General features: G+C 35.5%; 1 protein-coding gene across 1 annotated transcript in view; it reads right to left on the bottom strand.

The window, feature by feature from the left end:
- CNOT2 (CCR4-NOT transcription complex, subunit 2) overlaps positions 1-26975 on the bottom strand; it is a 39894-nt gene that overhangs the window by 2852 nt on the left and 10067 nt on the right. Inside the window, exons 3-14 of the mRNA XM_010139481.1 lie at positions 23836-23902; positions 20325-20472; positions 19521-19703; positions 16699-16778; positions 15409-15534; positions 12770-12894; positions 11040-11160; positions 10772-10928; positions 7286-7347; positions 7140-7189; positions 6215-6315; positions 5554-5698 (exon numbers count right to left, since the gene is read on the bottom strand). Coding sequence (XP_010137783.1) covers positions 5554-5698; positions 6215-6315; positions 7140-7189; positions 7286-7347; positions 10772-10928; positions 11040-11160; positions 12770-12894; positions 15409-15534; positions 16699-16778; positions 19521-19703; positions 20325-20472; positions 23836-23902 — 1365 coding nt within the window. The remainder of the gene's footprint in view (positions 1-5553; positions 5699-6214; positions 6316-7139; positions 7190-7285; positions 7348-10771; positions 10929-11039; positions 11161-12769; positions 12895-15408; positions 15535-16698; positions 16779-19520; positions 19704-20324; positions 20473-23835; positions 23903-26975) is intronic.

Here is a 26975-nt window from a genome sequence, read left to right on the forward strand (position 1 = left end):
TACACCTAGAAAATCCCAGCAAAACCTATGTGAAGTTACAGTCAACTGCTCTGAAGTGCTGCACATCTGCTTCATTTCCGGTTCCCCACTACCTACTCCTGCCAAGGGTTTTTTTTGGTTGATTCTTTTAGGGTTTTTTCATTTGGTTGGGGTTTTTTTTTGTTTGGGTTTTTTTTTTGGTTGTTTTTTTTGGTGGTGGGTTTGGTTGGCTTGGGGTTTTGGGGGCTATTTTAGGTTATATATACACAAGACAATTGCTTTTGGCATTCGTAATGAACACTGCATGCCAGCTGGTCTACATTCTCTTTTTGTGCAGATTCGTATGCACATGCTGATACTGAAGAGAAGTCTGCTTCTTCCTTATGCCAGAAACAAAATCTATTTAGGTATTTGATGTCAAAGGCTCGTTTAGGTTGGGTGGACCTTCATCAATTCTGAAGTCATTTTATAATAGAAAAAACACCATATGAGCCTCTCTCCTAATCATGGTTTCCAAAGTTTTCATTTTCCACATAATCATGGAAGAGTCTGCGGATTACTATCAGTCTATGGTCAGCTTCAGTCAGTTACCTGAACCTCCACACACTTCGAAATGCCTTAAACTTACCCATGGAAAATGGCCACTTAAATTGGCAAGGCAGTATCAGTAGCCTAAAAAGCACTTTGCAAACTTAAGGTCGTTGCGTGCCTCTATTGGCAGTAGTAGCTCTGAGCTTGTGGTGTGTCTGAAAGAAATACTTGAGCAGTTCTTTGGCGCCACAAATTGGAAGGCCCTTGTTAGAAGAAGGGATATGACTCCCTGCCAAATTTTCTTTAGAAGTGAGTTAATACTCCAAATTGTCATAGATTTTTAAAATAAACAGGCTTAAAACAGCCTTTTTTATTTGCATCCCAGTGTCGGCAATGATCAAGTTCAATATCCAGTAGTGTATAGGAACACCTAAAGTTATATCTGACAACACAAAAAAAGAAGGAAGTCATGGACCAAATACTTTTGAAAATTAAAAGGCAATTATTTATTACATATAGAAAAATACTTGTATTACAGGCATACTTTATGTTTTTACTTTTGATTCCAGGGGCCACTGTGGTTTAGTATGTGAAGAGTAGCACTGGTATTTTTTAATATAAACAGATACAAATAAGATGGGAAAAATGCCATTTATCCATTGATGAACATCTGTTAAATTGTTTTATTTTCCACATGGAAGTAATTATTAAAAATTAAGTACTCTTTATTAATCAAGAATAATGAATACTAAATGTGGAAACTTACAGCACATGTGTGACACTAAATAGTTCTATTCAAAGAAATCAATCACTTTGTGTCATCCTGAAAAACTCGTTTTGATGGTAAATTTAGTCAGCCTGCATGTGTACAAACAATAATAGGCAAGAATACTAAAGGGAAAAGAGAATTGCTTAAGGTGATCCAGAGTACTGCTACAGTAAAACAAAACAAGAAGTTAGCAGAATAGGAAGCATCCTGATATTTTGGACTGTGTAAGTCCATCAAAGGAGATGGTAGAAATTGCATGGCTAGCTCAAAAATTCCAAATGGGACCAAAAAAGCATCATATATCCTAGCCTGAAGATGGATGCAAAGAGCCAGAATTAAATCCACGGCTGAATTAAAATGCTATGGCACATCTCTATTAAAAGAACAGATTGAACTCTCTGCAATTATAGAAGTATTTCAATTAATATTAGTCCTAAAAGTACATGGAATACTTTACTATAGGCAGCAACCCTTACAAGAAAATTACCACTTGGAAATTTAACCTCCTCTCCCATAAAGAATTCCATGTTTAATAACTACAAATTCAAAGTAACAGGGTTTTATAATCTTGTTCTTTAAACAGGATGACTTTTCAAAGGAGAAGTTCCAGACAGGTTATTTCAGACAATGTGCAACTGCAGAAAGCATTTTTGGTGTCATGTCCACTTCCTTTCCTCTTTCACGTCTCCTCAATGGCAGCAAACTACATAGCCAAATCCTCAGTAAAAAATCAAAGTGTCTTTAACCATATTGTACTTTCCACATACCCTAGGACGAAAAACACTATACACAGACACAGCTGTAATCATCATTCTCCTACATTTTGTTTTGAATTTAAGGCGAATTTGAAGTTCATTGCCACTCATTTTTTCACTATTTACTACCATGTATCAACATAGAATTAATTTGATTTTATTTCCTAACAGTTTAGGCACTGTCTCATTACTCAGCTGTTTTGCTGCATTTCCTTCTTCGGTCTATTATCTCTCCTAGGAATTTAAAAATAGAGCCTACAGCTTAATAAAAAAATTAAATATATTATTTGATGTTTTCTTAAAAGAAGTTACTCTACTTTACTGGGTTTTGTTAAAACCAATCAATGACAGTATAAAAAAATCTGTTAAACCACAACTGGTTTAAGTTTTTACAAACTTAGTCTTAAGATTTAGTAGTATTATCCAAAGAAAACAGCTATATTTCAGTGTATCTATGGTAGGGCAGTATAATTTAAAATAGGTGCAAGAAATACATAAGCTTGTAATACATGATGTATCGTGTCCGCAAAGCACAGCACATTAAAATATGTGCTGTGCTATATTTGAGCATATACACTAGAACAGACAAATTTATTAAGCACCTTGAAAAACAATTGAATCTGCACATATAAGAGACAGTATTTTACCAGAAACGATTCTTGTCTGACTGCTTTGGCAGAGGACTAATGAAACTGTTAAGCAGCAATTACTACTGTGGCCTTCTAAGGAACTGATATTCCCAGCATTCACTATAATCTAGCAGTTATAGCAAAAGATTGCAATTTATCAGAATTCTCTTTTTTTTTCCCCCTTAGCTTTTTGTATTATTAATACTTGCCTGCAGTATTCCGCACCAAACTAAAATTAAATTGAAATTTCAAAACAACATTCCAGTTCTAAGTTTTACATTAAAAAATACACAGGTGTAAAAGAAATGATCTCTTCCTAGGAACACTGATGAAAATTAAAAAATCTAATTTCTCATTAACTTACTGCTACAGGAGGAGAACTTTACAAAATGCTATCCCTCTCCTTACTAGCCATCAATTGCTTCTTAATGTTGGGGAATTATTTTCAGTACGCAAAGCGAAGAGAAGAGAATCTGTGTAGATCTTGGGCAAAACCATTTGAAGAACAGTAGTATTTCATCTCTCTCTTTCACCGCAGTTCTGGAGAACTAATGCCTAATAGATGAAGCACTCTATAAAAATAAAAGAGGAAGAATGTACTGTGCTAATTACCAGCTCAAGCACTGGATGCCGAACTTCAGGACAGCACTCAGGACTCCAAATAGAGATAATACTGTGTCTAAAACGTAATGCTCAAGCATTGAGTAGCAGCTTCACACATTTACTACAGCTAGAAAGAGAGACACTGAAGAGGTTACAACCCTTATACAACAGGCACCATGTCCTCCTAGTAAAACAAATACTGTGTTGCCACATAGGGTAAAAACTGAATTCTACTGATATATGAACCTACAACGATGCTCTTACTGCTCATAAATGGATGGAACGTATACAGTTGACCCCAAAGAAGAAATTCAAAGGACAAATTACTCCTCTGATGATGATCTTACATAATATAAAATAGCTTTAAATAGTTTCTTGGGAAACCCAAGTAGGTTTACCAAGCTGCAAACAAACAATTTGAGTAGAAATTCAAACTTTCCTTTTGTTTGGGTTTCCTTTTGACAGGAGTGATGCTTTTGCTTAGAAGTTTTGGAATTACTTTGCACTTATGAGAAACCATACAAACAGGGCTTGCCATTAAAACCCTCGGTTACAATATCTTCGTTTTCTCACTGTCACAAGAAAGGCAGCAGGTCATGCATGAGTGACTGAAGAGCCACCCATATCCTTTGAGGCAACTAAAATGTTAATTTCTGAGCAGAGCTTGCACAGATTAAACAAATTTACTGGGAGGAGGAGGGAAGATAGAAAAAAGAGCATTATATCTAGTTAATCTCTAGATGACGGCAAACTTGAGTACACTGGCTAGGAAGAAACGCAATGCACTTAACGGAGGGGAGAACACTGAACTTTATTCTTTTTAATTTAAAGCTGATGTTTAGAAACATATCAACAGACATGTAACTGTTTAATGCAATATTTCATAATCTCCAAGTGTATTGCTGTAATTTGCTCTCAGAAATTAAATGTCTTTTCAGCAAACAATTTGTAAGTTTGGCTCCAAGTGAAAAGACCTCTGATTAAATGGAATACCTAAGCAAGCGGAACAACAAAACATAGTTCAAGCATGCTAGAATCACATTTGAGTAGTTCAAGGCTTCAAGATTAATCAGGTCTGATCTGTTCAGTGTTTTTTTTTTTAGAGAAAAGCCAGTGTGATACCCTATCAACAGAAGGTCCGACATAAGCTTTATGTTTGCTCTTTCATTGATGAATCCAGTATGTTAAAACTTGAAGCAAAATCATGCCACATCCACAAAATCTCCTAAAACCAAACTTCAGTGGGGAATGAGAATCTTGACAAACTGTTAATTCAAACAGACTCCAGGTAGGTGCATGCATAATGGGAATGTATCTTGTTTCCAGCACACCTCTTGCCAGGTTCGTGAATGTCAGCATACCTGATTACTCAAAGTATTGTTTTGACACATATCTACACTAGAAAAATCTTTGCTTTCAGTGAGGAAGAGAAATCACAGAAATCATGATCCAGCCAGCAAAAGACATCATACAACAAAGTCTTACAAGCTGTAAGCTGGAACTGGAAGCTGGATGCTCTTTTAGAAGTTGTAAAATACTGGAAATTAATTATTTTTGAGGAGGGTGGAGAAAATGAACCACAATTCTGTACATTTCTTCTGCTAACAGGTTACGTATTACTGACAGTATTCATAGGCAGAAGGGAACAAATAGATTATGAGAAGCGGAAAGGCAGAAAACTGTAGCTTTCTGATTTTTTTTTTTTAATGTCTCTTGGTCTTAGAGTTCAGAAAACAAGCATCATGAAAATATGCTTCCTCCCTAAAAGAAGTGATTCATTTCAAAATACTCTGATGTTCAAACAACAGAGCGGAAGAGTCCTGCAGTATGCTCAAGGAAAGACAGTACCTGAAAAAGAGAGAAAACACCCATCCCACCCCCATTTTTAATTCCAAAGTGAGATGTGTTAGCTCCATATTTAATTTTCTAAAGCAAATTAATAAAATATTTACAAGCACAATTTCTAAAATGCCAAATAATGCCTTCTGTTCTGTAAGTCTGTACTTGACAAAAAGCTTTCGATTTTAACAAACTCATAATAGAAAGCCTATGTTCTTGCACCTCCCAAAGAAAACTGGAAAGAGAGACAGCTCCTCCTTTTCCACAAGCAAGCCTGTGTTTTAGGCTATCTTTATTCCTTCACACATCAGATACTAAGATAATGAACTTAAACAACAGGAGGTTAAAAAGTATGAGATTTTTGGGGAGGATGTTGGGTTTTACTCTTGCCTTTCTAAAAATACATGTTTGACACACTTAAAAATTCTGCACAAGGGAAAAGAGATACCTTAGCTACTTTCCTCCAGTTAAGACAGTCAAAGAAGTAATATGTTCCCCTCTCGTATGTATTGGTTTTCATTGTTGGCTCCATGCCGGGTGCCCTGGTGATCCATACTCGCTCTTCTTTGTGGTATCTCCAATCCCGGTTAAATCTTGTTTTTAATAAGAAGGAAGAACAATTTTTAGTGTTAGTTATCTGAATTTGACTTACTAAACTACAGTTTTAAGGGTTTCAATCAAAACTGTACCATGAACTCAAAACCAAAACAAGATTTCTAGGACATCATTACACCTGTGATCTCATACCTCTTCCATACAATTATTACACCACAAACATTACTAAACACATATGAAAGTTTAAGAAGTCTGGTAGTTTCAAATAACAAACTCTTTTTATGATTATTTACTATTTTTCATTTTCACTGTGCTTCATAATAATGCAAAATTCATGAGACAGGCTTCTGATATGCATTATATGAACGAAAAAAAAAAGTACAAAATAGGACCAAGGTTGGAGGAGGTATTTAAAAAAAGAATTCCAGCTTTAGATTGACTAAGCTTCTATTCTCAGTGTCTAACTTGTTGGGTGTTTGTTTTTTTTTACATCTACTACTTCATTACTGCAATAGATTAAATCATATAAGACTGACAAAGTAGTTTGAACGTACAGCTCTACTGCTGCTAATAGCTGTAATACATCTCCTCCATTCATGTAATAGAGATAAAACAGGAGATCTTCTCCATATCGGCCAAGTTTTATTGCAGCCAGCTGCAAAAGATTGAAGAAAATGAGGATGAAAAATCACAATAGATAAATGTTTTAAGACATACTATCCCACTTAAATAAGACAAGGATACATCCAGAACGTGCTTCCATCCTAAGTGTTTGCAAATGATACTCTAATACAATAAGAGTAATAATTATTAAAACAATCAATTTTCCTTCAGTTGTAGTTAGCCTTTCCAACTTAAAGGATACAACACAAAAATAAACAGAAGTAACAAGGGAGTGAGACAGAATTTTCTCCCCATACCTGTGTGCATCCTCATCTACTTTTTTTATTACAAAAACCCGAACATTTACATGTATCTGCTCACTTCACACTCTATTAAGTAACATTACTAAAATTTTGTACAGTATTTCTCAGTGATCCCTCTTACAGATCCTCAATAGTATCTATCAAAAACATCCCCATTCATGTAGATATGGAATGCAACAGATAAACGTGACAATAACTTGAACCGCAATTCAGAGCTTATCTCAAGAGGAAATATCTCAATTTAATATGGCATTTGAATATTACAGTATATGGGCTATGAGAAACTTCTGCTTTGCATGAAGGGCAAACTCTTAAGAACACAATGCACTCTTTTGCTAACCACGCCCATTCTCAGTTTCGTCTTCCCTTTCTGTTTCTACAGTGGAATGGGTGCATGGTGCGTCCAATTAGCCACTTAATGCACCACAGTTCCTAAAAAAGATTGAGGATATCCACAAAATGCACTGATTTTGAACATTAACTATCTGAAAGAAAATTTAGAAAATTACTGGTAATAAATTAACATAAAATACGTGCAAACACACGTACTCACCTTATCCCTAATGTGAATGTTAGTTAAGTATTCAGATGGAACATGGAAGTCTAAAAAAGAATCAGAATTGATGCAACTATTAAGACATGTAAATGAATATAATTTGCAAATATTAATATTGAATAAAATAGTTATTCCTCTCTTACCTATGTCTTGTGGTCGACAAGGTGATGATGCCCAGGGTGATGCAAATTTGGGATAAAGATTTCTGAAGAAAAAGAAAAGCACAAATTCTTCAAAATTAAAAACCAAACTGAAATGAACCAAATGAAAATAACCTCCCTAACCAACCTCACAGCCCTAAACCTCATACCCCAAAACCAAAATCACTAGCTGGAGTGAAAGGAAGACTAAAAGGAAATTTCCAGCCCGCTTTTCTAAAACAGTTACATTTATTAACTTTCTTTTTAGTGTGCAAAGTGCGATTGCATTTAAACTGCCATGGAAATCTACAGGGTCAAAATTTCCTTTTTAATCCATCATTCCTTCAACTAAAGTGTCAGGGACTCCAACTCTTTTTAGGGACCCAATTTTACACAGGCTTTCGGTTTGTATAGGAACAGCTGCCACAAGCCTGGTGGATCCTGATTTATTATCCTATGATTTAAAAGGGGAGGAAAAGCTTATACTGGCAGATTTTTTTTTTTTAAATTAACAAGTAAAGATTTTACTCTTCTAAATTTCAGTGATGACAAATAAATTGAATCTCAGCACAACATGAATATAATTTTATTATGATCCAATATTTTTCTTCCATACAGATTTTGCTAACTTTTTTTTTAAGCAGAGCCATTAGTTTAATAAAAAGATGATGAACCTTCCAACTCTGCTTCAGTGACTCATGTACTGAGGAATGAGTTTTCTAATTAACAGGTTAAGAAGTGAAAAAAAAGATTGAGCAAAATGTAGTTTTGCCAGGTAGCTACAGCCTGCTTTTAATTATCTTGATAGCATGCTATTATGGCAAGTTTTGTAAAGGACAGTTAAGTATAGTACACTGTCAAATCCTTGCTTCCTTCTTGTCAAAGGCCTAGTAATTACTCTAAGAAAATACGGGAAACCTATCAAACTACCTGAACACAACCGACTCCCAGCTGAGCTATACTATATGGACCAAAATCTACGCTGATCAACTGGTGTCAATCTTAGTATAGGCTAACTAATCCTGCTGTTAGCAACAGCTCATGCTCAGTGCCTGGAGGAAGATTTAAGTGGTGAAATCTGCCAGTGATGGAAGTAGCAAAACCATTCCTTCTTCTGAAAACACGGGAAGGCATTGCCCCAAGAAGAGGAGCATCATGTGTGCCCTAGAGATTTGGTTCCCTAGGGCAAAGAATCCAGGTTTTACAGACTCAGACTGCACCTCTGTGTGCAATAAAAACTGAAGAGTTTGTGCACAGTACTCCCTCTACGATACAAATAGAACTCTAATTTAACATTTTCAAGGAGGTATCGGACAGCCTACAGTCTATTAGATGAATGTTTCAGAAAGCTTCAGAACATGAACAAACAGCTACATAATCCCTAAAGAATTAAATGATGTAATGCCTTTTTTGTTTGTTTATGTAGAATTTTAAGTTATCCTAAGGAATTAAAAGCATATTTCTTAACAAAGAAATACAGGATGGTATAGGCAATACGTAATCATTCTTTCAACAATTAAAATAAACCAATCTATCTGCACAGAAAATCTAAATAAAACCATGAGTTACAAGGGTTAATTCAAACCATTACAGATACATAGAGAATTCTAACATTTTGTTTCTGAAAGCACATTTATTGTGCTAAATGTTTAAGTTAAAACAGGTATTTTTACCATCAGAAATACTTCACAAGGCAGAAAATTTCAGCTTTCCACATGTGAAATGCTTTTAGTTTTTCAAAGGACAAATCATAAAGCAAGCAAAGGATGTTTAACATACGGCAAGATGGCAGGCCAGACACTGAGATCTGCACAGGCTGTTTGCAAAGCTCTTCTGTAGTAGAAAGTAAAGCCAACTCTATGATACAGAACTGTCTGTATTAAATATTAACCCTATTCCCACCACCCAAGACCCTAAATACACTATATACAATAATTAAATTTAAAAAATGTTAAAAATCCAGCTATTTACAGGACAGCTGCTAAGGAAAAGCAGTAGCTTGCCAGCTATGTGTACTGTTCATGCACAGATACTAATAATTTGGATGCTGTATTCAGGAGATGCATAACACACCTACAAGTCATCTCAGAATCGAAGTATGTTTAGTATTGCTCTGCAATGAGGTACTATGCAAACCTATGATGTTTTATGTAGACTTTCCAATAGATGTGTTAAGCTTAAGATTTATGTTAATTATGAAAACTAATTATGTAATGTTAATTATTATTCACTAAATGTGAAATAGTATCACCAAAAGTAGTATATTACTATTTTGTGCTCCAACACCCAGGGGAAGCAGCTATATGACCAAACAACATAAACAGATTACACCTGTGTCTAGGAACAACTCAAGAATTCAGATACAGTTAAACTTGAAATTATTTCAATGAGCTAAGGCATTCTACTTTCAGCTGAGCAGCCACAAATTAAGCTCGTTACTAAAAACAGTGAATTAAGTATTGTGTAGATCCAGGGGAACAGTCTCCCAGCCAGTGCTGTAAGCTCTGGAACTACCAAAGAAAAGCAGCAACTCACATCCAGTATAACTGCTCTTTATGAGAAGAGGATGGGACTGGGGAAACTACTGTTTCAACAAACAAGTGATTTGTGAGACTAACAGTGAAGAAGATAACTACGTTAATGTAACACATCCTGCAAGTAACTACAGAGAACCGACATATTTTTAGAAGTGTCAGTGGTGTAACAATTTGACTAAATTCTGATGCAAAATCTATAGAAAGAAATTCTAGAAGTGGCCATTTCTAAAAAGTTAATCTCTAGAAAGACATACGTAAATTACTGCCAATTATTTAAAGTCAGAAAAATCAGGAGCTATTTTTTCTAATGCTTTCCCTCTCACTTTGATATCCACGTTCATCCATTTTCCCTGATTATATGCAGTTCCATATAAATTTGTGAAACATGAAAACTGTACATACGTATGCTGTTTGGTCTTTGTTAATATATTACGTGCAAACCTTAAAACACATATACTACTCTGTCAATAAGGCTAACACTATGTAAATCTCTGCTGAAACAAAATGATAGGAGATTCTCAGCTGAAAGTCAGAGTATCAGGAATTAAATTGCTCTCACAGTTAGTCAGCTAGAAGATACCAGTTTTGTCCAAACTGATCTAGGTTCCTTTTGTAACTATTGGAGAAAGAGTGAGCCCTTTCTGGGCTGGTGATTCAGCTCACCTGTCTTAAGCACCTACCTTGCTTTAGTGCAATCACTAAGGGCTTTTATCCCCACTGCCTCTACAGAAAGCCTAGATGACTAAACTTGAGTGAACTGAAAGACTAGAAGTAAGCCTTGACGCACAATTCTCTCTTTCATCAAAATTTTATTTTACTATCATTACATTTTCAAATTTTATTTGCCAAAATATCTTGTGGGTTAGATACTCATGTGAACTAAGTGACTCCATTATGACTGACAGCATAATAAAACCAAAAGTGAAGATAGTACTAAAAATCAGATACTTACTCAGGAGAGTTGAGATTGAGACCTAGTGTTGTTAAATCACTTCCTAATGCAAGGTGTACCATTCCTGGATCTGTTTCTGCTGCCCTGATGAATGTTAACAAGCCAATCATTCCAAACTGGTCCGTCACCATCCCTTGAGGAATGTTGGTAACCCGACCTGGGCAAGAAGAACAAATTAATTTTTTCCTTTCAAGAAGTAGAGGAATCAGCAAGGTGGTCTAAATGACTATCAACACTTTTGAAGAAAAAAAAGTGGAATGACACATACCATCAGGTAACACCTGGATCCCTTTTTTCTGCTGGTTGTTGTTTTGCGTAGTTGAACTTTTATCTCCAGGAAACTTGGGCCCATCTGTGCTGGATGATGTTTTGCCTGATGTACTCAAATTCTATTAAAAATAATTTTCAGAGTTGGTATAAAGGAAATGAAACAAACTAGAACAACCTATCGACTGTATCTTGACATGATCAGTCAAATGCTCTAAACTACTGTCAAGTCGCTCTAACAACTTAGCCACTAAAATGGAACCAAGCTGAAGCTCTTGAGTTCTGTTGACGACTCTTATGTAATATTTACCACTTCCTAAAATACACCTGTCATACAAGAAGACCTATTAATGACCCAACAGTTTGCAGTCTAAAAGGATAAGAAAATATTTCACAAGTGAGTTTGAGTACACAATATATATCCCAAATGCCTGTGACTAGAGGATATTTTGGATTCATCACATCATATATTTTCCCCATACAGTCTTGCTCCTACATAACACTCCATGACAGAGCAACAGATAACAACTGATACTATAGCAGGTAATAACAGATAATAATAAGCAAGTTTCAGATGCAAGAAACATACATTTGAAACTATCAGGAAAGAGATGTAAATATTAAGTCTGGCAAGAAAACTGTGATTGAACTCCAGGAGCCCATATATTTACAAAAAGATACCTTCCACAACTATTATTTCTTACCCTTTATTACTCTTTAAAACAAGTCTGAAGTAACATTATGTAATCACATTTGACCCCTCCTTCCTTACTGTATTCAACGCTAACTATATCAGAACATTTTCCACACAACGAACCTGGCCACAACATTTGGGGGCTTGGCTTCCATCCCTTTTTTTGAACAGATGCATTTTTCAGTTTTCACATGAGTTTGTAGTCACATCTACTACTTACTCAGGAGTATTTATGGACCCTGCTTAATATGTATTTTGCAATTATAATATAAACAATCAGAACTAGAACATTTTGTCAATCAGTGTAGGAAACTGCTCTCTGCCATCCCAATTTTATTCATCTTTCATTCATATACAAAATGCAATTTTTATTACAAATCTTTCAGAGTAAACAATGGAACCCTCCCCCAATCTTATGATCTAAGCTAGATATCTGATGCATATTAATTACAACAGTACTTAAAAAACAATGTAGCCCACTAGTCTACAATATACCCATGAATGCAATGGTCACTGTAAAAAGAGTTTCTTTCCTGTGATTTCATTTACCCATCAAGAATTTTATCTTGAAGTGATATTGTATCACTTAACTTTTAAAGTATTTGAAGAAAGATGACACAACATGTAAAATACTACTACTGATAAGAAGCATCAACAGCGAAAAAATGAGCTGGAATTGGTAGAAAATGAAATTATCAATTACAAAATTTGGGAAAAAAAAAAAATCACTTCTCAAAAATAAATTTTGAGTTGTTCTTTAAAGTTCCTCTCTCGCCCTTCCCCCAAATAAAAAAGGATACACAAAAGTAGCATGAAATGAAGAACGCAAGGTCACAGTGACTGCTGGGACCAAAAAAAACTTGCTGTGAAATTGTATTTACACATTTACACATGCAATGTTGCTTATGCAAAATTTCTCATTAATTTAGAGGAGTAAATTCGAAAACCTTGTATTACGCATACAGTCACTGACCATTTTAAAGTATCGCCATCAGAAGAAGTATGAACACTCAAAAGAAGATTTAAGGTTTACTTACAGATTTATTGTCATCATTACTCGATGTTGGGTCTTTGTAGCTAGAGCCTGGTAATGCTGGAAAATCTTCATTGTGTATTGAAAAGTCCTGGGACTGCTCACTTGCTGGCTTTGTTACCATTCCAACTATCATCAAAATGAAAGCAGGAATAACATTAAATGACTGCTAAGTAAAGAACTTTCTGCTGTTGTTCTTGCTCACTATGTGTCCATTTTCACTATGTGCAAGCTGTACAGCAGAAATGATTTTCAGAAAAATCAGGTAAACCAAACCAAAGCATATTCATTTAAAACATCCACACATATTAGACTTAAGCCTCTTAATTTAAGTGTGAGCTGGGAAACACTCCAGGTTAAATTCATAGACACATCCACTGCTTTAAGAATGAAGCCCAGTATTTTTACCAGGAACAGCACCTGTTTTGCACATCTAAATAATCAAATAATCTTTACAGGCATTATTAAAGCGGTATTTAAGGAAATCCACTGATGAAGGAAGGATGTACTGTTTAAGATTATAATACATTTTTCCTCCATCCCCTAATTGCATGAAGAATTTCTTAGCGTAATCTCTTTAGAAGCACATATTCTTAAAGGATGCCCAGCTAACTTGCAACAGAACATATCACCAATGAAATACTTGCCTGTGACATAAGAATGACTCCTACTTTCAGTATGAAAACTGAAAGCATTTAGCCTGCAACATTCAGTGCTCTGACCCTAATTTAAAAAAAGTAGGCCAGTCACATTGGAACATGGATTCCGACTACTGAAAAGCAACATTCTTTTTTTTTTTTTAATGTCAGTTGAGAAAAAAAAAACAAACCAAGCAAACAAACAAAACCAAAGAACCACCCCCCGCCACCACACACCCAACGGCAAACACTCTTTGCTGAGAGACAGAGAAGTAATACAGTGATTTGCAAACAACACTGCACTAGAGGAAGAGACGACAGAAGTCAGTCTAGGGCTTCTTTTTCAAAGCTTCTTAGTAGACGTATAGGATGTAAAACGGTTCACTAGGTGACTATGACTTTCTCTAGTATTCTGAAGTTAAGAAATCAAACTTCCTTTAAGAAAAAAAATACTGTTAATCTTGTTTCTGCTGTTCAACGTCTTCATTCAGAGTTCTTACAATTTCTTCCACTGAATGAATAAAATTGATTATGAATTAACTGTGTTGCTTATTCTCTATCTAAAAGTTATTTGAAGTCTAATTTTCCTGAATAAACTAAGCATGAAGTATGTCTCTGCTCAATTTCAAACCTTCTTTTTTTCCTGACCACAATCAAAAGCACTCTGCACTTTTAGTTGCTAGAGACAGTGTCCAGTGCATCTCATATTCTAATTTCTTGATGTTTCTATCACTATACCCACGCCCTACATTAAGCAAATGCTCAAGATAACTCTTCAGACAGATAAATTTCTTTCCTGGTTCACCACACAGTCGTGCAAACAGCTGTGCTAGCACCCACATGGGGAAATGGTGTAAGCACAGGAGCAATTAAAGATTCTTTTAATGCGACAGTGTTGCCGAATGGTGCACTTCAGCTCCATGCTGAAAGTACATCTGTGTGGGTCTCCTTCCCACCTTCTATCGATTTTCCACGTAATGGCTTCTCTTTCAGAGACAGACAAAATCTCATGTAAACCACAAGCCATATTAGCTCTCCCCTCCCAGTGTGGCTTTTCGGTGTCTTTACTGGGGTAAGTGACTTTGCTCTGTGTTTAGAAGCACTGCAGTTTAACTTGTTTAGCTCTTTCTCACAGCTATCTTAAGCAGAGGGCCCTGGTTACACCCAACCCGTGAGGCTACTTTCTCCTGATAATGCAGTATCTATTATTTCTCTCCAATTAAAGCTGAAGATATCTCTCAAAAACACTAGGTTTTTTATAGTTAGAAAACATTGTGTTATTTTTGGTTGGAAATCTGATAAGTGTCACAAAAATAACTTTACATTATAAAAGCAGCTTTTCAGAGTAGCTGATGCAACATGCACGACCAAATTACTAAAGCATAACAGAAAAAAGTATTCTGCCTCAAACTAAGCTTACCTGAATTTTTTCCAGATCCAAATAATAAGATTTGTATCCACCTTAATGTTTTCCCTTTTATTATTTTTTAAGCTGTTCAGCAAGAATTATATAAAACACAGACTTGGAATCTGCCTGATAATAGTTGATGCTTACAGGTTACTTTTTGAAATCTGATGTTCATTATAATGAGTAACAATGATCAATACTACAGCAAGTACTACCAATAAACAGAGAAAATATACACTATGTTTACAGCTGCTGACTTTTTACATAATATCAACAGCTCTTGTAGACATGCAATTAGAAAATAACGCATTGCCTCAGAAATGTCTAGAGTGAGCAGCTTCAGGGTAATCATACTATGCAGACTGAAAACCCCAACAACCTCTATTCACAGTGGAACTAAAGCAAGCTTACAGAAGAAGCCTGAGGAAACTCTCCAATCACAGAGATATTGATCGTTTATTTCTAAAAAAAGGAGACTTAGGAGCTCAAGTATCTGGCATTTTTTAAAAGACTACTGTTATCTTAGGAACAGCAAAAGGCAAATCAAGCAAATACCAACTGCCTTCATTCAAAGAGCTTTCAAAAGTATAGTCTTACCATAGGGTGCCCTTCCAGCTAAAGGGTTTATTAATGGAGTTGGATTGCCACTTCCTTCCCTTCTGTTTCTGTCCGCTAGTGCTGGAAAATCTGAGAGGTCCAGTCCTGTCACATTTTCACTTCCATCTACAATAAAAACAGGTATTTTAAATTCCCTTATGCATTTCACTCAAAGACTTCATTATGTTATGATAATGTAGATATTATGTAGATAAATGTAGGATATATTTTAAGTTGACATTTTTACTCTTCCTATAATTATTATAATATCTACAGCCTCTCTGTTATGAGGCTAAAGAGCATCAAGATGTTTGGGGGTTGTTTTTAAACAATAGCTAGTCAACAGTATTTAGTAACGAGGTCTACTCATTTTGAATTAAAGACTGCATTCATAAAATACAGGCAGACTATCAATACTGCAGTACTAGAATAGGTATCCTGTTTAAAATTCAAGAAGAAATTTGAGAGAAGGTAATAACCCATATTAGCTGCAGCATCCAGGAGCTCTTCTGTGCTTAGATAAGGTAAGATAAAGCTGAAGCAGCTGTAGAGCAGCTACAAGTTATGCGGAAACGTTTTTTGATTTGCAGCAGAAACTACATAGGTCAGGCCAGAGCTGTGACTCTGTGAAGGTCCTAGGGTATGGACTCTGTGACTCACAAGGTCCTAGGGTATGCTCAAACAATTGCACTCTGATGCACCAGCACCTCAAGCTGTTTCGTATACATAGCCACCTACAGAAGCATCAGCATGGACAAACTGAAGGCATTTATGCACAACGATATTATCCCCTCTCTAGTTCATTAAATTCAGGTGATGAAGTCAATCCCAAAGGAAAAAAAAAAAAAAAATCACAACTGAAACAACTGATTGAAAGGATCACATTATGAACAAGTTGTTCAAAAGGTGTTCGAGATTTCAAAAAAATATTTTCACACTGCTTATTTCACATTATGTTTTCATAGAAAATGGATAAATCTTTTTTTCTCTGTTCCCCTTTTCAATTCCATAATATATTTTGCATTTCTAACTGACTAGATATAATCTATAGTAATGTGATATACAGCGAGTATTCTAGAGAATACTTTCACTTCATCCTCAAAAGTAGTAAAATCCACTGTTATTAAGTGGTAACAGTTACACAGCACCACTCTTGAAGCAGCATTTCTATGGAACAACTGAAAATTATAACAAAGTTGCACTACAACAAAATACAAAGTATTTTCAAATAGACTTATTTAGTCAAAAATCTCTCTCTCATACTTTAAGATCCACATTGAGTAAACTCACCTGTTCCATTAAAAATGTTACTTGATAAGGAGTTATTCATTCCAAACGCCTGATTTCTGTTCATCCCAAATCCAGACATACTGTGAAAAAATCCAGGAAGTCAGACAAAAAGGTATACATACTTTGTAATTTCTAGCGGAAGGCATTAAAAGGAAAAAACCTAAGCCACTTAAATTATTTCAGACTTAAGCAACCCAAATTAACCTAAGCTCAGTTTGGGATTATTTTCCTTTATATTTCTGAATACTCTGAACAGCAGCAAGTGATGCTCAATCAAGACAACTGAAATGACTACAAGGTAACTTTAGTTTTTCAATAACCACTGTGTCTTAAGACATCCACCAACCAACAAGTTGATAAACATGATCGCTACTCAAATCCTGCATATAGAGAAATGAAATAGCAGAAAATGCAATAGTGAAAAGTCATTTACAGGTGGGAAGCTGGATAATGGAAATGATCAGGTTTGTCAGGACACTGTTATAAGCTGAACAGTATGGTATGCACTTATCGCCATGTACATGTGGCACTATTATGAGCATAGGGATGGTCTCTGCCACACAAGGACACCAGCTGAATTAAAGTTTCATATAGTTAGGCAAAAATGTTTGAAGACTTCTAAATATCATATAGGACTACTGAGGTTAGAAAGAAACCCTAACAAATTATCTGCTTCAGTCTATGTGAGCTAGTGATGTTGAGAAGCCCAAGGGAGGCCCAGCTGAGTGAAATCTGAATTTCTGTAACGAAATCACATTTATTTTTCTCCTATAACAGGATGAAAGTTGCTTTAGAAGTTTCCATAAATAAAAATGTCAAATGTTTTCCTAGTGGAAATTTTACCTACATAGACTTTTTCTACAGTTACAAATCTGAAGCATTTCATTCCAATTTGACAAAGCCCTAAATGCTTCATTATGGACTCAGACATCAATAAAGGGAAGAGCTAGCCAAGACTGGCCTTGTCTTGCTCTGCTTCTCCAAGGTGGTGTATCTGAAAGAAATCCAGATCTTTGACACCTCACACATCTGAAGAAATACATTGCTGGTATCATCTATGAATTCTAGACCGACAGGAGACTACTTGATTTGGAGGGCATATAATCTAGCCTGTTGACAGATAGCATTTCTTATGCAAGGGTTGTTTGTTTTTAAAGTAATTAGAAACAATCATGTTAAGAATTTTAGGGATAAGAAAGGGATTAGGCCACAAAATGCATACTTGTCTACAATTATTTGTAACCTGCTTTACCAATGTAACTACAAATCCTCCAACTAAGTCAACCATTGAGAAAATAATTCTTAGAAGTCATCATATATTTCAAGTACCTGTTAAGAAAACACCATAATTTTTTTTCGCAGTGTAATTTCAAAATTTTGTTAAATATATCAATTAGCGATTGGATATATAGTAGTATACTGCTGTTAGCTAATAAATTTTGGAATAAGAACTTGGCATTGTTTCAGTGATATTTCCTTCTCAACTTGTAAAGGCTGTAGCTTCTTGAAAATAAGATATACAATGCAAAGAGCGAAAGATGAGGATTTAAATTCAAGTATTCCTACAGGCAGAGATTTCATTATTTACCCTATAGCTGAACAGTATTTAAACAACTACTTCAATTTCTATATATACATCAGTCTCCAAAATCATTGTCCTCCACATGTAGAGTTTTTAAGCGTATTACTATTTCAACCTTTTGTGATGTATTTTTAAAATACCTTAAAATATTAAATTATCTTTTTAAATTATCATCTCCTTTACTTGCTGCTATACATCACAGGAAAGAAAAGGCAAATTCTGTATGATCTGAAGTAAGACACACAGACTTCTCACACTCCAAGACCATAAACTACTACTACAAGTCTCTATTCTATTGCTGTGATTGAGAAAAGCATTTTTATGCCTGTATCAGTGCAAAACTACAAAACTAAATAGCTTGCCCAAGTTTCAGATAATTGTGACATTAGTTTTCCCCTTCCTTTATCCATTCTGTAGAATACTGGATTGGGTTACAGGTGGCACCTGATTGCCATGAGCTTATATTGTGCTCTGTGTTGGTCAGTCCCCTAAGTAAGGGCCTGATGGGAGAAAAAGGATGAAACTGGGAGCACGGAGATCATGAGGTTGTGGAACGAAGCCTGGAAAGCAGTCAGCTGTGTGAAGCTGTGACTACGCACATTAAATAATTAGAATCAACACACTTTTTACTACAGGTTTATCAGTTTGAACTAAGCATAAACACAGCACCAAAACACAGTTAAAGCCTAATGATTTATGATGTTAGAATCTTGCCCAGAGTAAGAAAAAGAGTAGAAGTAAATGAGAAGCTTTTGGCATCCAAATGAGCACCAAATCCTAAAACAAACAGAAAACCACTGTTTGCTACCTTATTCCAGAATTTAAAGATGTAAAGTACTAGGTTCCTACTGCGCCTGAATCAGTTAACTATTCTTCCAGATCAGCTACTGTGTTTTTAAATCTTGTCTTACATCTTCCCAAACTCATAGACGAACAGACTTAAAATGGATATACATACCCCAAAATCAAGTTTTTCAAAAAACAAGCTTTGGAACACATGAGAAACATCATGTATTTTAAAGAAGCAGCAGTAAAAATTCAATAGTCAAACCAGAATTTAGCTTAAAGGCCTCAAAAAGCTTGTGTGAATATTAAAAGCAGCTTCAAAGTTTATTGCCAGGAGACAAGCACATACAAAGCAGCTTTTGAGCTTTATTCTACTGGGTGAAAATTAGATTTCCAGAGCAGCATTTAAGCACGTCCATGGCTATACAGAGATGGTCCAGCTAAACAGCCTTACCTGTTCACAGTAAAAGGTTGTCGAGAGGGTTGCTGCTTTGGCATACATATTATGCTTGGAGAGCTTCTGTTGGGGCTGCCTAACCCTGAACTGCTCATGCTGTTTGTCCTGCTGGGAATTCCAATGCCCTGACCAACCTGGGAGTGGTTCATCATATTCCTAGGATTCATAGGCAATATCCCCCTGAAAGAGAAAAACCATCCACAGAGATGAATCTGTACAATAGTATTTGGTTACTCATTTAGATTACTAACATAGGATGGACTCTGAGCTGTTGCAACTTAATTTGTGCTTAGCATCAATACAGCATGTTTGGATTACTCTCTATAATTAATGTAGTTTTGGATTTCTTCAGAAATGCCAGATGACCCATTACATACTAATCAACTCCTTGGTCAGGTTTAGATAAATGCTTAAGTATTATGCACCTGAAAGGGTGTTACAGCTCTTTTTTAATGAGCACTTCAGACCTACTACCTTAACATTCCGATATGATATGGTGTATGACATCCATACAAAAATTTTAACCACACATTTACCAGAACAATCAAAAAACAGCCACTTGCATTCTGAAGCAGAATTTGCCAGCAATTTGTCCTTTACACACAAAAATCAAATACTGTCTTCTAGTAAGTCCTTACTGTTTTACAGTTTTATTTCCCTAACACAGGCAGTGGTCAATAGGAACTACATTTCTTCTTTTTCAATTAATCAGATTGTAAACTTGAGGCAAAATGTGCAGACCATTTAGCAAGAGCTCTGCAAAAAGACACAATCGCAGAAATATTGGCTATCAATAAATACCTGCTCGGAGATGGAGGCGTGTGAAGTGACATTGTTGGTACCCCTGTTGTTGGCGTTACGTGGCTCGGTAACTGAGTGCCTTGTGATAAGCTGCGATTTAACTGAGGGGTATTGTTGCTCATTCCCCTCATTGGAAGGCCTAGTGCACCTATTGAAAAAAAATTCAGAGGGGTGGAGATATAGAGCAATCAGGAACAAAGTCTTCTCCATCAGGTGTAGATGGAAACAATTTATACTGACAACCTACAAAAACGTGTAAAGACTGAAGGAAAGTGCAGTGGAAAAACCTAAGTCCTTGCTTGCATAGCAGAAGCCCAATTATCTCAAATTTAGCCCCATTTCTGTTAAACTTTAGAGAGGCTCTTTAAGGAATTTCTGTATTTGAGTCACCAACAAGATTTTCTTTCCTTGAGATGTATACTGTAGAGAAAGGGTTAAGTTTTGAGTATTTTGATGAGGACATGAAAATCTACAAGTCATCTCAAAAAGGGCAGCATTTCGAGAAAATTAGTTACTGCACTCAAGAAATACTTTAATTCCTTCCGAATAAACTGGTACGTACTTGGCAGGTATTTACAGCACTGATCTGTCTTGTTAAAAATTAAGCAAACCTTTAATAAAAAAAATAAAGTTCTAAGTATTTAGTTAACAATAACGTTGCTTTTAGAACAACAAAAGCAACATTTTAGGCAAGTTCTTTATCAAGTTTCAGTTGCTTCTTTATGATAACAGAACTTCAGCGTCCTCAATCAAGTTCAATCTTTTGAGAAAAGGAGGGAAGCAGAATTTTATCTGCCCTCTATTAGCATGTTAAAATACACAGAAGATTTTTAACATTGTGATTTTCTACACAAACAACTGAGTGTGACAGAATAAAATAACCACTTCAGTTAAGCAAAAAGAGAATTTACTTTAACTCAGAAAAGACAACCAGTTGCTGCCCTGTCTCAAAGCGTCCAAAAAACTTTATGAGGTTTCTCATCATTCTCACATCGTTTCTCTATGTTTATGAAGTTTCAGAATGATGTACAAAGACAAGAAAAAGTAATTTAGTGCAACATATCAATTGAAACAAACTTAGCATATAAAATGTGATAGCTGTAATAGTCCTTACTGCTTTGGCATGAGGTTGCTGAGGTAGACTCACAGAAATCAAAACCTTATCTTGCAGACCAAACAAAAAAAAATTATGATGAACCAGCACTTCCCATGGTAGATCACCCCTGCAGAAGAGCTGAATATGCCAGCGTATAACGTGATCAAATACTAAGAATGCACACAGCATACGCTCAGGTTATCATCATGGGCAAGGGCTGAGGAAATGTCCCAGTTGTTTAGCTGTAAGAAGAATTGTAAGAACTGCTGTCTGTTCATGCCCTACCCTACAATTTGCAGTCAAAGAAGTTTGCAATCACACTCAAAATTTTGATAACACTCAAATTTATCTCTATACATTAAGATTAAGCAGTAGTATGACTTGCTATAACAAGCCTCCTAAGACTTCATTAAAAGCTGATTATGTCAAGGTGTTCACTGTAAATATTTTGGCAATTTGCTGCATCAGAATAATTTCAATGAGCATAAATATATATTATAAATAATATTTCATGCTGATTAACATTTACATGGAATTTTTAAAATAACACAGTAAAGAAAAAAATACATACACTTCCAAACTACGAACAGTACACTGAAAAACATGATTACAATATCCAGGTTAATTTTGTGCAAGCATTTGTTTCAGCAAAGCCAGTTTTACACTAATGGTTATGTCTTGTTGGCTTTCTTTAAACTGGATTTTTTAATGAGGAGGGCTGTTACAGTGAAGTAGAACCATATTCCCATGGCTAGCAAGTAGGGGAAGTTGAAATATTCACCATGTGAAAAAAAATCTTTTTTTTTTATTCTTTCTTTTTCCAATTTAACTGAGACTACAGATCTGCACGGGCTATATCAGAGGTTGATCAGTGAAGTGGCCAATTTCCTGCCCAATAGTTATGTTTAAGTTACATTAACTCCATGACATGACATCTTGCTCAATGACTGACAGCTATCAATCTAAAAGCGCATACGCATTATCAGTTTTGTTTTTCCTAAAAGTATTTTAATCATAAGCTTTGACTCCAACATGGAAGTTTCTTGCTCCCTTTTTCTCAATATTTGGTAGAAACCGAACCCGGTAATATTAACTTTCTAATTTTTAGCCAGCGCATCTCCGCATTAGACAGATTATGTCCCAGGCATCACAACCAACTGAATGAAAATTGAAGTTTATGAAAAAAGTTAACCTTCAAAATAAACAACAAATAACTGTGATAAACTGAATGAATAAATACTTCAGTATCTTTATACAGTTAAGTCTGAAAGGTTCAATAGTGCCAGATTCAGGACCCAAAAAGCCAAGAGCCAAACATGACTCTCAGACTGGCCAGAAACTTCTCATATAAATCTTGGTAGCATAATCAAATGTCAGTTTATATTACATGATCACTTATCAACAGCCACTTGACATAGTAAAAAAAAAAAAAAAAAAAAAAAAAAACCACTTTTTTTTATACTTTTATATGATTTAAGGAAATTAATGAAATTGAAAAATGAAAAAAAAAAAAAAAAAAAAAAATCACTGTATTTTTTAAACTATTTGAAGAAAGCCGGAAGAAGTTGTGAAGGCCATGCATCTAGCAGACAAAGCTTTTAGTTTGTCCAGATAAAAAAAGTACAGACTCTCTAAAGCACTCTGAAGACATTTTTTCTTAGAATGCAAGTCAAGATGCAGTTGGCAAGAAAGCTGCCGAGACTCAAAAGCATACAGTGATAAAAGAGATGTTCACAAACCTGTTTTATTTGTGTAATTGTATCTAACTCTGATATTCTGAGTCACTTTCTGGATGCACCTCTCAGCTATAAGGAGGTTCATGTCTCCTGACCCTTAAGGTGGGTGGCTAGCATTACACACTGTCACTATTGCTCTATAGGTCTTCTATTGCAACAGAATACACAAGATTGGCTGATAGAGAAAAAAAATCTTCAGGGTATGGGAAATAAGGCAATAACCTTACTGACATTGTTCTGTGCCAAATGCAAGTTGCCCAGGATGTACACAAGATTTAATTTGCTCCTGTAGAGCATGAAATATTACTTATAATTTAAGCTATAATTTCCTTCCATTCCTTACATATTTTTCTGAACTAGACTCATTCTGGTCCTGTTCATTTTCTTTAGTTTTTCCTTTAGAGAGTTACAGTTAAAACACAGACATTCTTCGTAGGATGATTATAGTTTGATATTTAACAGCTATACAGTGTCAATATATGCTACTTGATAATCTAAACACTGCAAAAATGCATACTATGCAAAGCAAAAATCTTAAAAGAAATACCCCAAACACACAGGAGACATGCTGTCTTTTTTACAGCTACAGAAGCCATATGCATATTATCTATCCAAAGAGTGTGAAGCTAGAACATATTTAGCATAAAATAAATATACAATCAATTAAAAGAATTCTTACTTTGTTGCCCGTATAAACTTGCCCCAAACTGAGACAGCTGACCTGATGTTGATGGTGATGCCAGTATCTAAAATGTAAGAAGAATAAACAGTTAGCACCACAAAGACAGTGTTACCTTGCTCTGAAGTTTACAAAAGTATATTGTTTTGTCAAGAGAGCCAAAAGAACATCTGAAAACTCCTTTAAGTCTTCAAAAGTTTTAGAAACCCCAAAATATCTGCACAGTAACAACTGTAACAGTACATTACATGTCAGTAAAAATTAATGACTTTACATGTACAAAACCAGACTTTAACTTGCAACAAATAACACAGTGGGAGGAGATGCAAAAGCTTTCAGTTTTTCTATTCTTGTAGCCAAGAGACCCATCGTTACAGAAGGAGGAATACTCAGTTATTTAAATGAGGTATGTTTATTTTCCCCTGCAAAACATGCATCATCCAAGCAGACCAATCTTCGTTCAACGTAATAACAGCAAGTGCAAAGTTTCATGTTATCAGTTACAACAGCAAAAGGTAGGAATTGAGTGACTAGGTAGCAGCAGGTATAGAGAAACAGGTATGAACTTCAGCTAAGATTCCAATGTTAAAATAATAAAATCACAGAATCACCTGGTTGGAAGTGAGCTTTAAGATCACACCTGCACTGTCAGGTTCCCTAAACCACATCCCTGTGGATGTGCCACATCCACACATGTTGTTAAACACTTCCAGGGATGGGGACTCCACCATCTCCCTGGGCAACCTGTTCCAACGCCTAATGACCCTCTGTGTAAAGAAATTTTTCCTGATATCCAACCTATATTTTCCGTGACACAACTCAAGGACATTTCCTCTCGTCCTGTCATTCATAACATAATACACCATGCTAAGAGCTAGCTTCATGCTTACATACACCATACAAATAGGTAAGATGTACAAATGTCAGAAGTAATCTACTCTGCTCTATTATGCCCACTTTAGGGACATCACACACAAAATATTTACATTAAAACATTCTTTGTCAACTTTCAGACATCCCACAAGATATATGACAGGTTAAAAGGGAGTCTTGGGAAGGTAAGATCTAAAAAATAGGAAAAATAAAAAAAATCTATGAAAAAAGAAGGCAACTAAGGTAGGAATATGACACCAGACTTCCAGTCATTGCTGTAAGAAGAAAAGAATAAACTATCCTCCATGCTGCTGCAGAAATTGAAAGTATTAATAAGTTTCAGGAGATTTGGGCTAAGTGTTCGGAGGGTTTCGAAAAAAAAAAAAGCCCTTAGCAATCTTAAGGACAGTTAAGCACTGGAACATCCATACGTGGATATTTTTGAAGAGCAGATTAGATGTTCATCAACATTAGGTATAGCTGATTTTCCCTTGGAGCAAAAAGAGGTATTAGATGACCTAATCTATCCAGCTCACAACAGAGTATGCTACTCATACTGATTAATCCATGGGCAAATGTCTGTATGTTTAGTGCAGTTGTCTGGACTTGGACTGAATTTTAGGATGGTTTCAAGGAAAGGAATATCTGGATTCCTACAAATAAGAAGATTTCAAGTTTTTTTCTACTTAGGAGTAAAGAATTCAAATCAAAATAACTTTTACTGTGACAAATTGCAAATTCCTTTGTTGACGTAATCTAGACAGATGTAAGACTCAAACAAACCTTATAAACTGAATCTGCTAGTTGTTTATACTGGGGCCAAATCTAGATAGTAGAAACTGGAAAGAAGATACTCAGAGCAGACAATAAATATAAAAATTAGCATTCATGCCGATAAATCACAGAGTAGTTATGATTTTTTAAACATGTACAGAAAGCATAAGAAAAGAAATTACAGCAGACAATTACTGTAGACCATCAGAAAAGGTTAACAGAAATATCACCCCAAAATACTGTATACTCAAACATATTTTAAACAAGTGCATGTATTTGATAATAAGCAACTAAAGCAATAAACACCCACGCTTGCTAATACAAGAGGTTTGAAATACTAAGACAAAAACTTTCAGCAGAGGAAAAAAAAAAAGTGAAATATGTGCCAAACTGGACCAAAGTTTTCTTTTCTTAGGGAAGAACTGGCTAGGAACAAAGAGAACACTTTAAATAACTACCAGTGGCTTCAGCTCAGCACTCATATAGCCATGTTCACAGGCCACAGCTGCACTGGCAAGTAATGCAACCAGAGAGAAGCTCATCTGTAAAACAAAGAAGTTGGTCCTGAGGACCTACCACAGATACTGCATGCATTTCTAACTAGAGTTAACCATGTCTAAAACACCTGATGTCACATGTTGCTGCACTCCTGGAGCATCTTTTCGTGTTTTGTTCCAAAAGGAATCAAATTCATTGACACCAAGACTACTCTTCAATGTAAATCAAAGCATGCTGAAGTGCGGACATTTGGGAGACAAACTTCTAAAGCACAATCCCCACCCAAACTCACTAATTGATGTTTGTTCAACACTGGTAAAACAAACTGATACAGTAGTTTTAAGAAAGGTAAGACAAAATTTAATCTTAAGGTAAAAAAAACCCCCAAACCAAACTAACATTAAAGTTTGACAAGTAGCAAAATACTAGAACATGTTGTAAGGTGTGTCAAAACTGTAATTCTATGAGACATTTTCAGAGACAGTGATGAGGGCACACAGGCAAAAAAAAAAAAATCTCAAACCAATCAGACATTGAGATGGAAACTGCAGTCAAAAAGTACTACCAGCTTTGGGACAGATAAGCAAAACAGCTAAGCCAAAAAGAACATCCTGCAAGAACAGCTGCTCACGGCATTCAAAAATTGCTGTGATGGCATGTGATATAATAAGCAGAAGATGGTATGAACCTTAGCACAAAAACCTTTTATTTATAATGTTAACTTGGATACATAAAAATAAAAATACTAACAAATGATCACAGACCTAAGAGATTACTAGAAAGGGACCAAAAAGAATCCCACCTCTTCTACACTGAATACGACTTGATTTTCTAAATTCAGTTAAAAGGAATGGCAAATAATATTTAATGAACACTTCTTATCAGGATTTGGATTTTCTTTTGAAACATTGCAAAGTAGGTCACATGTATTGTGCCATTTGCTTTTACATTGAAAGTTAATTGCAAAATGACTTGTAGATAAACCTTTACAGAAA

Source organism: Buceros rhinoceros, unplaced genomic scaffold, assembly GCF_000710305.1.
Source record: "Buceros rhinoceros silvestris isolate BGI_N320 unplaced genomic scaffold, ASM71030v1 scaffold28027, whole genome shotgun sequence".
NCBI classification, from domain to species: domain Eukaryota; kingdom Metazoa; phylum Chordata; class Aves; order Bucerotiformes; family Bucerotidae; genus Buceros; species Buceros rhinoceros.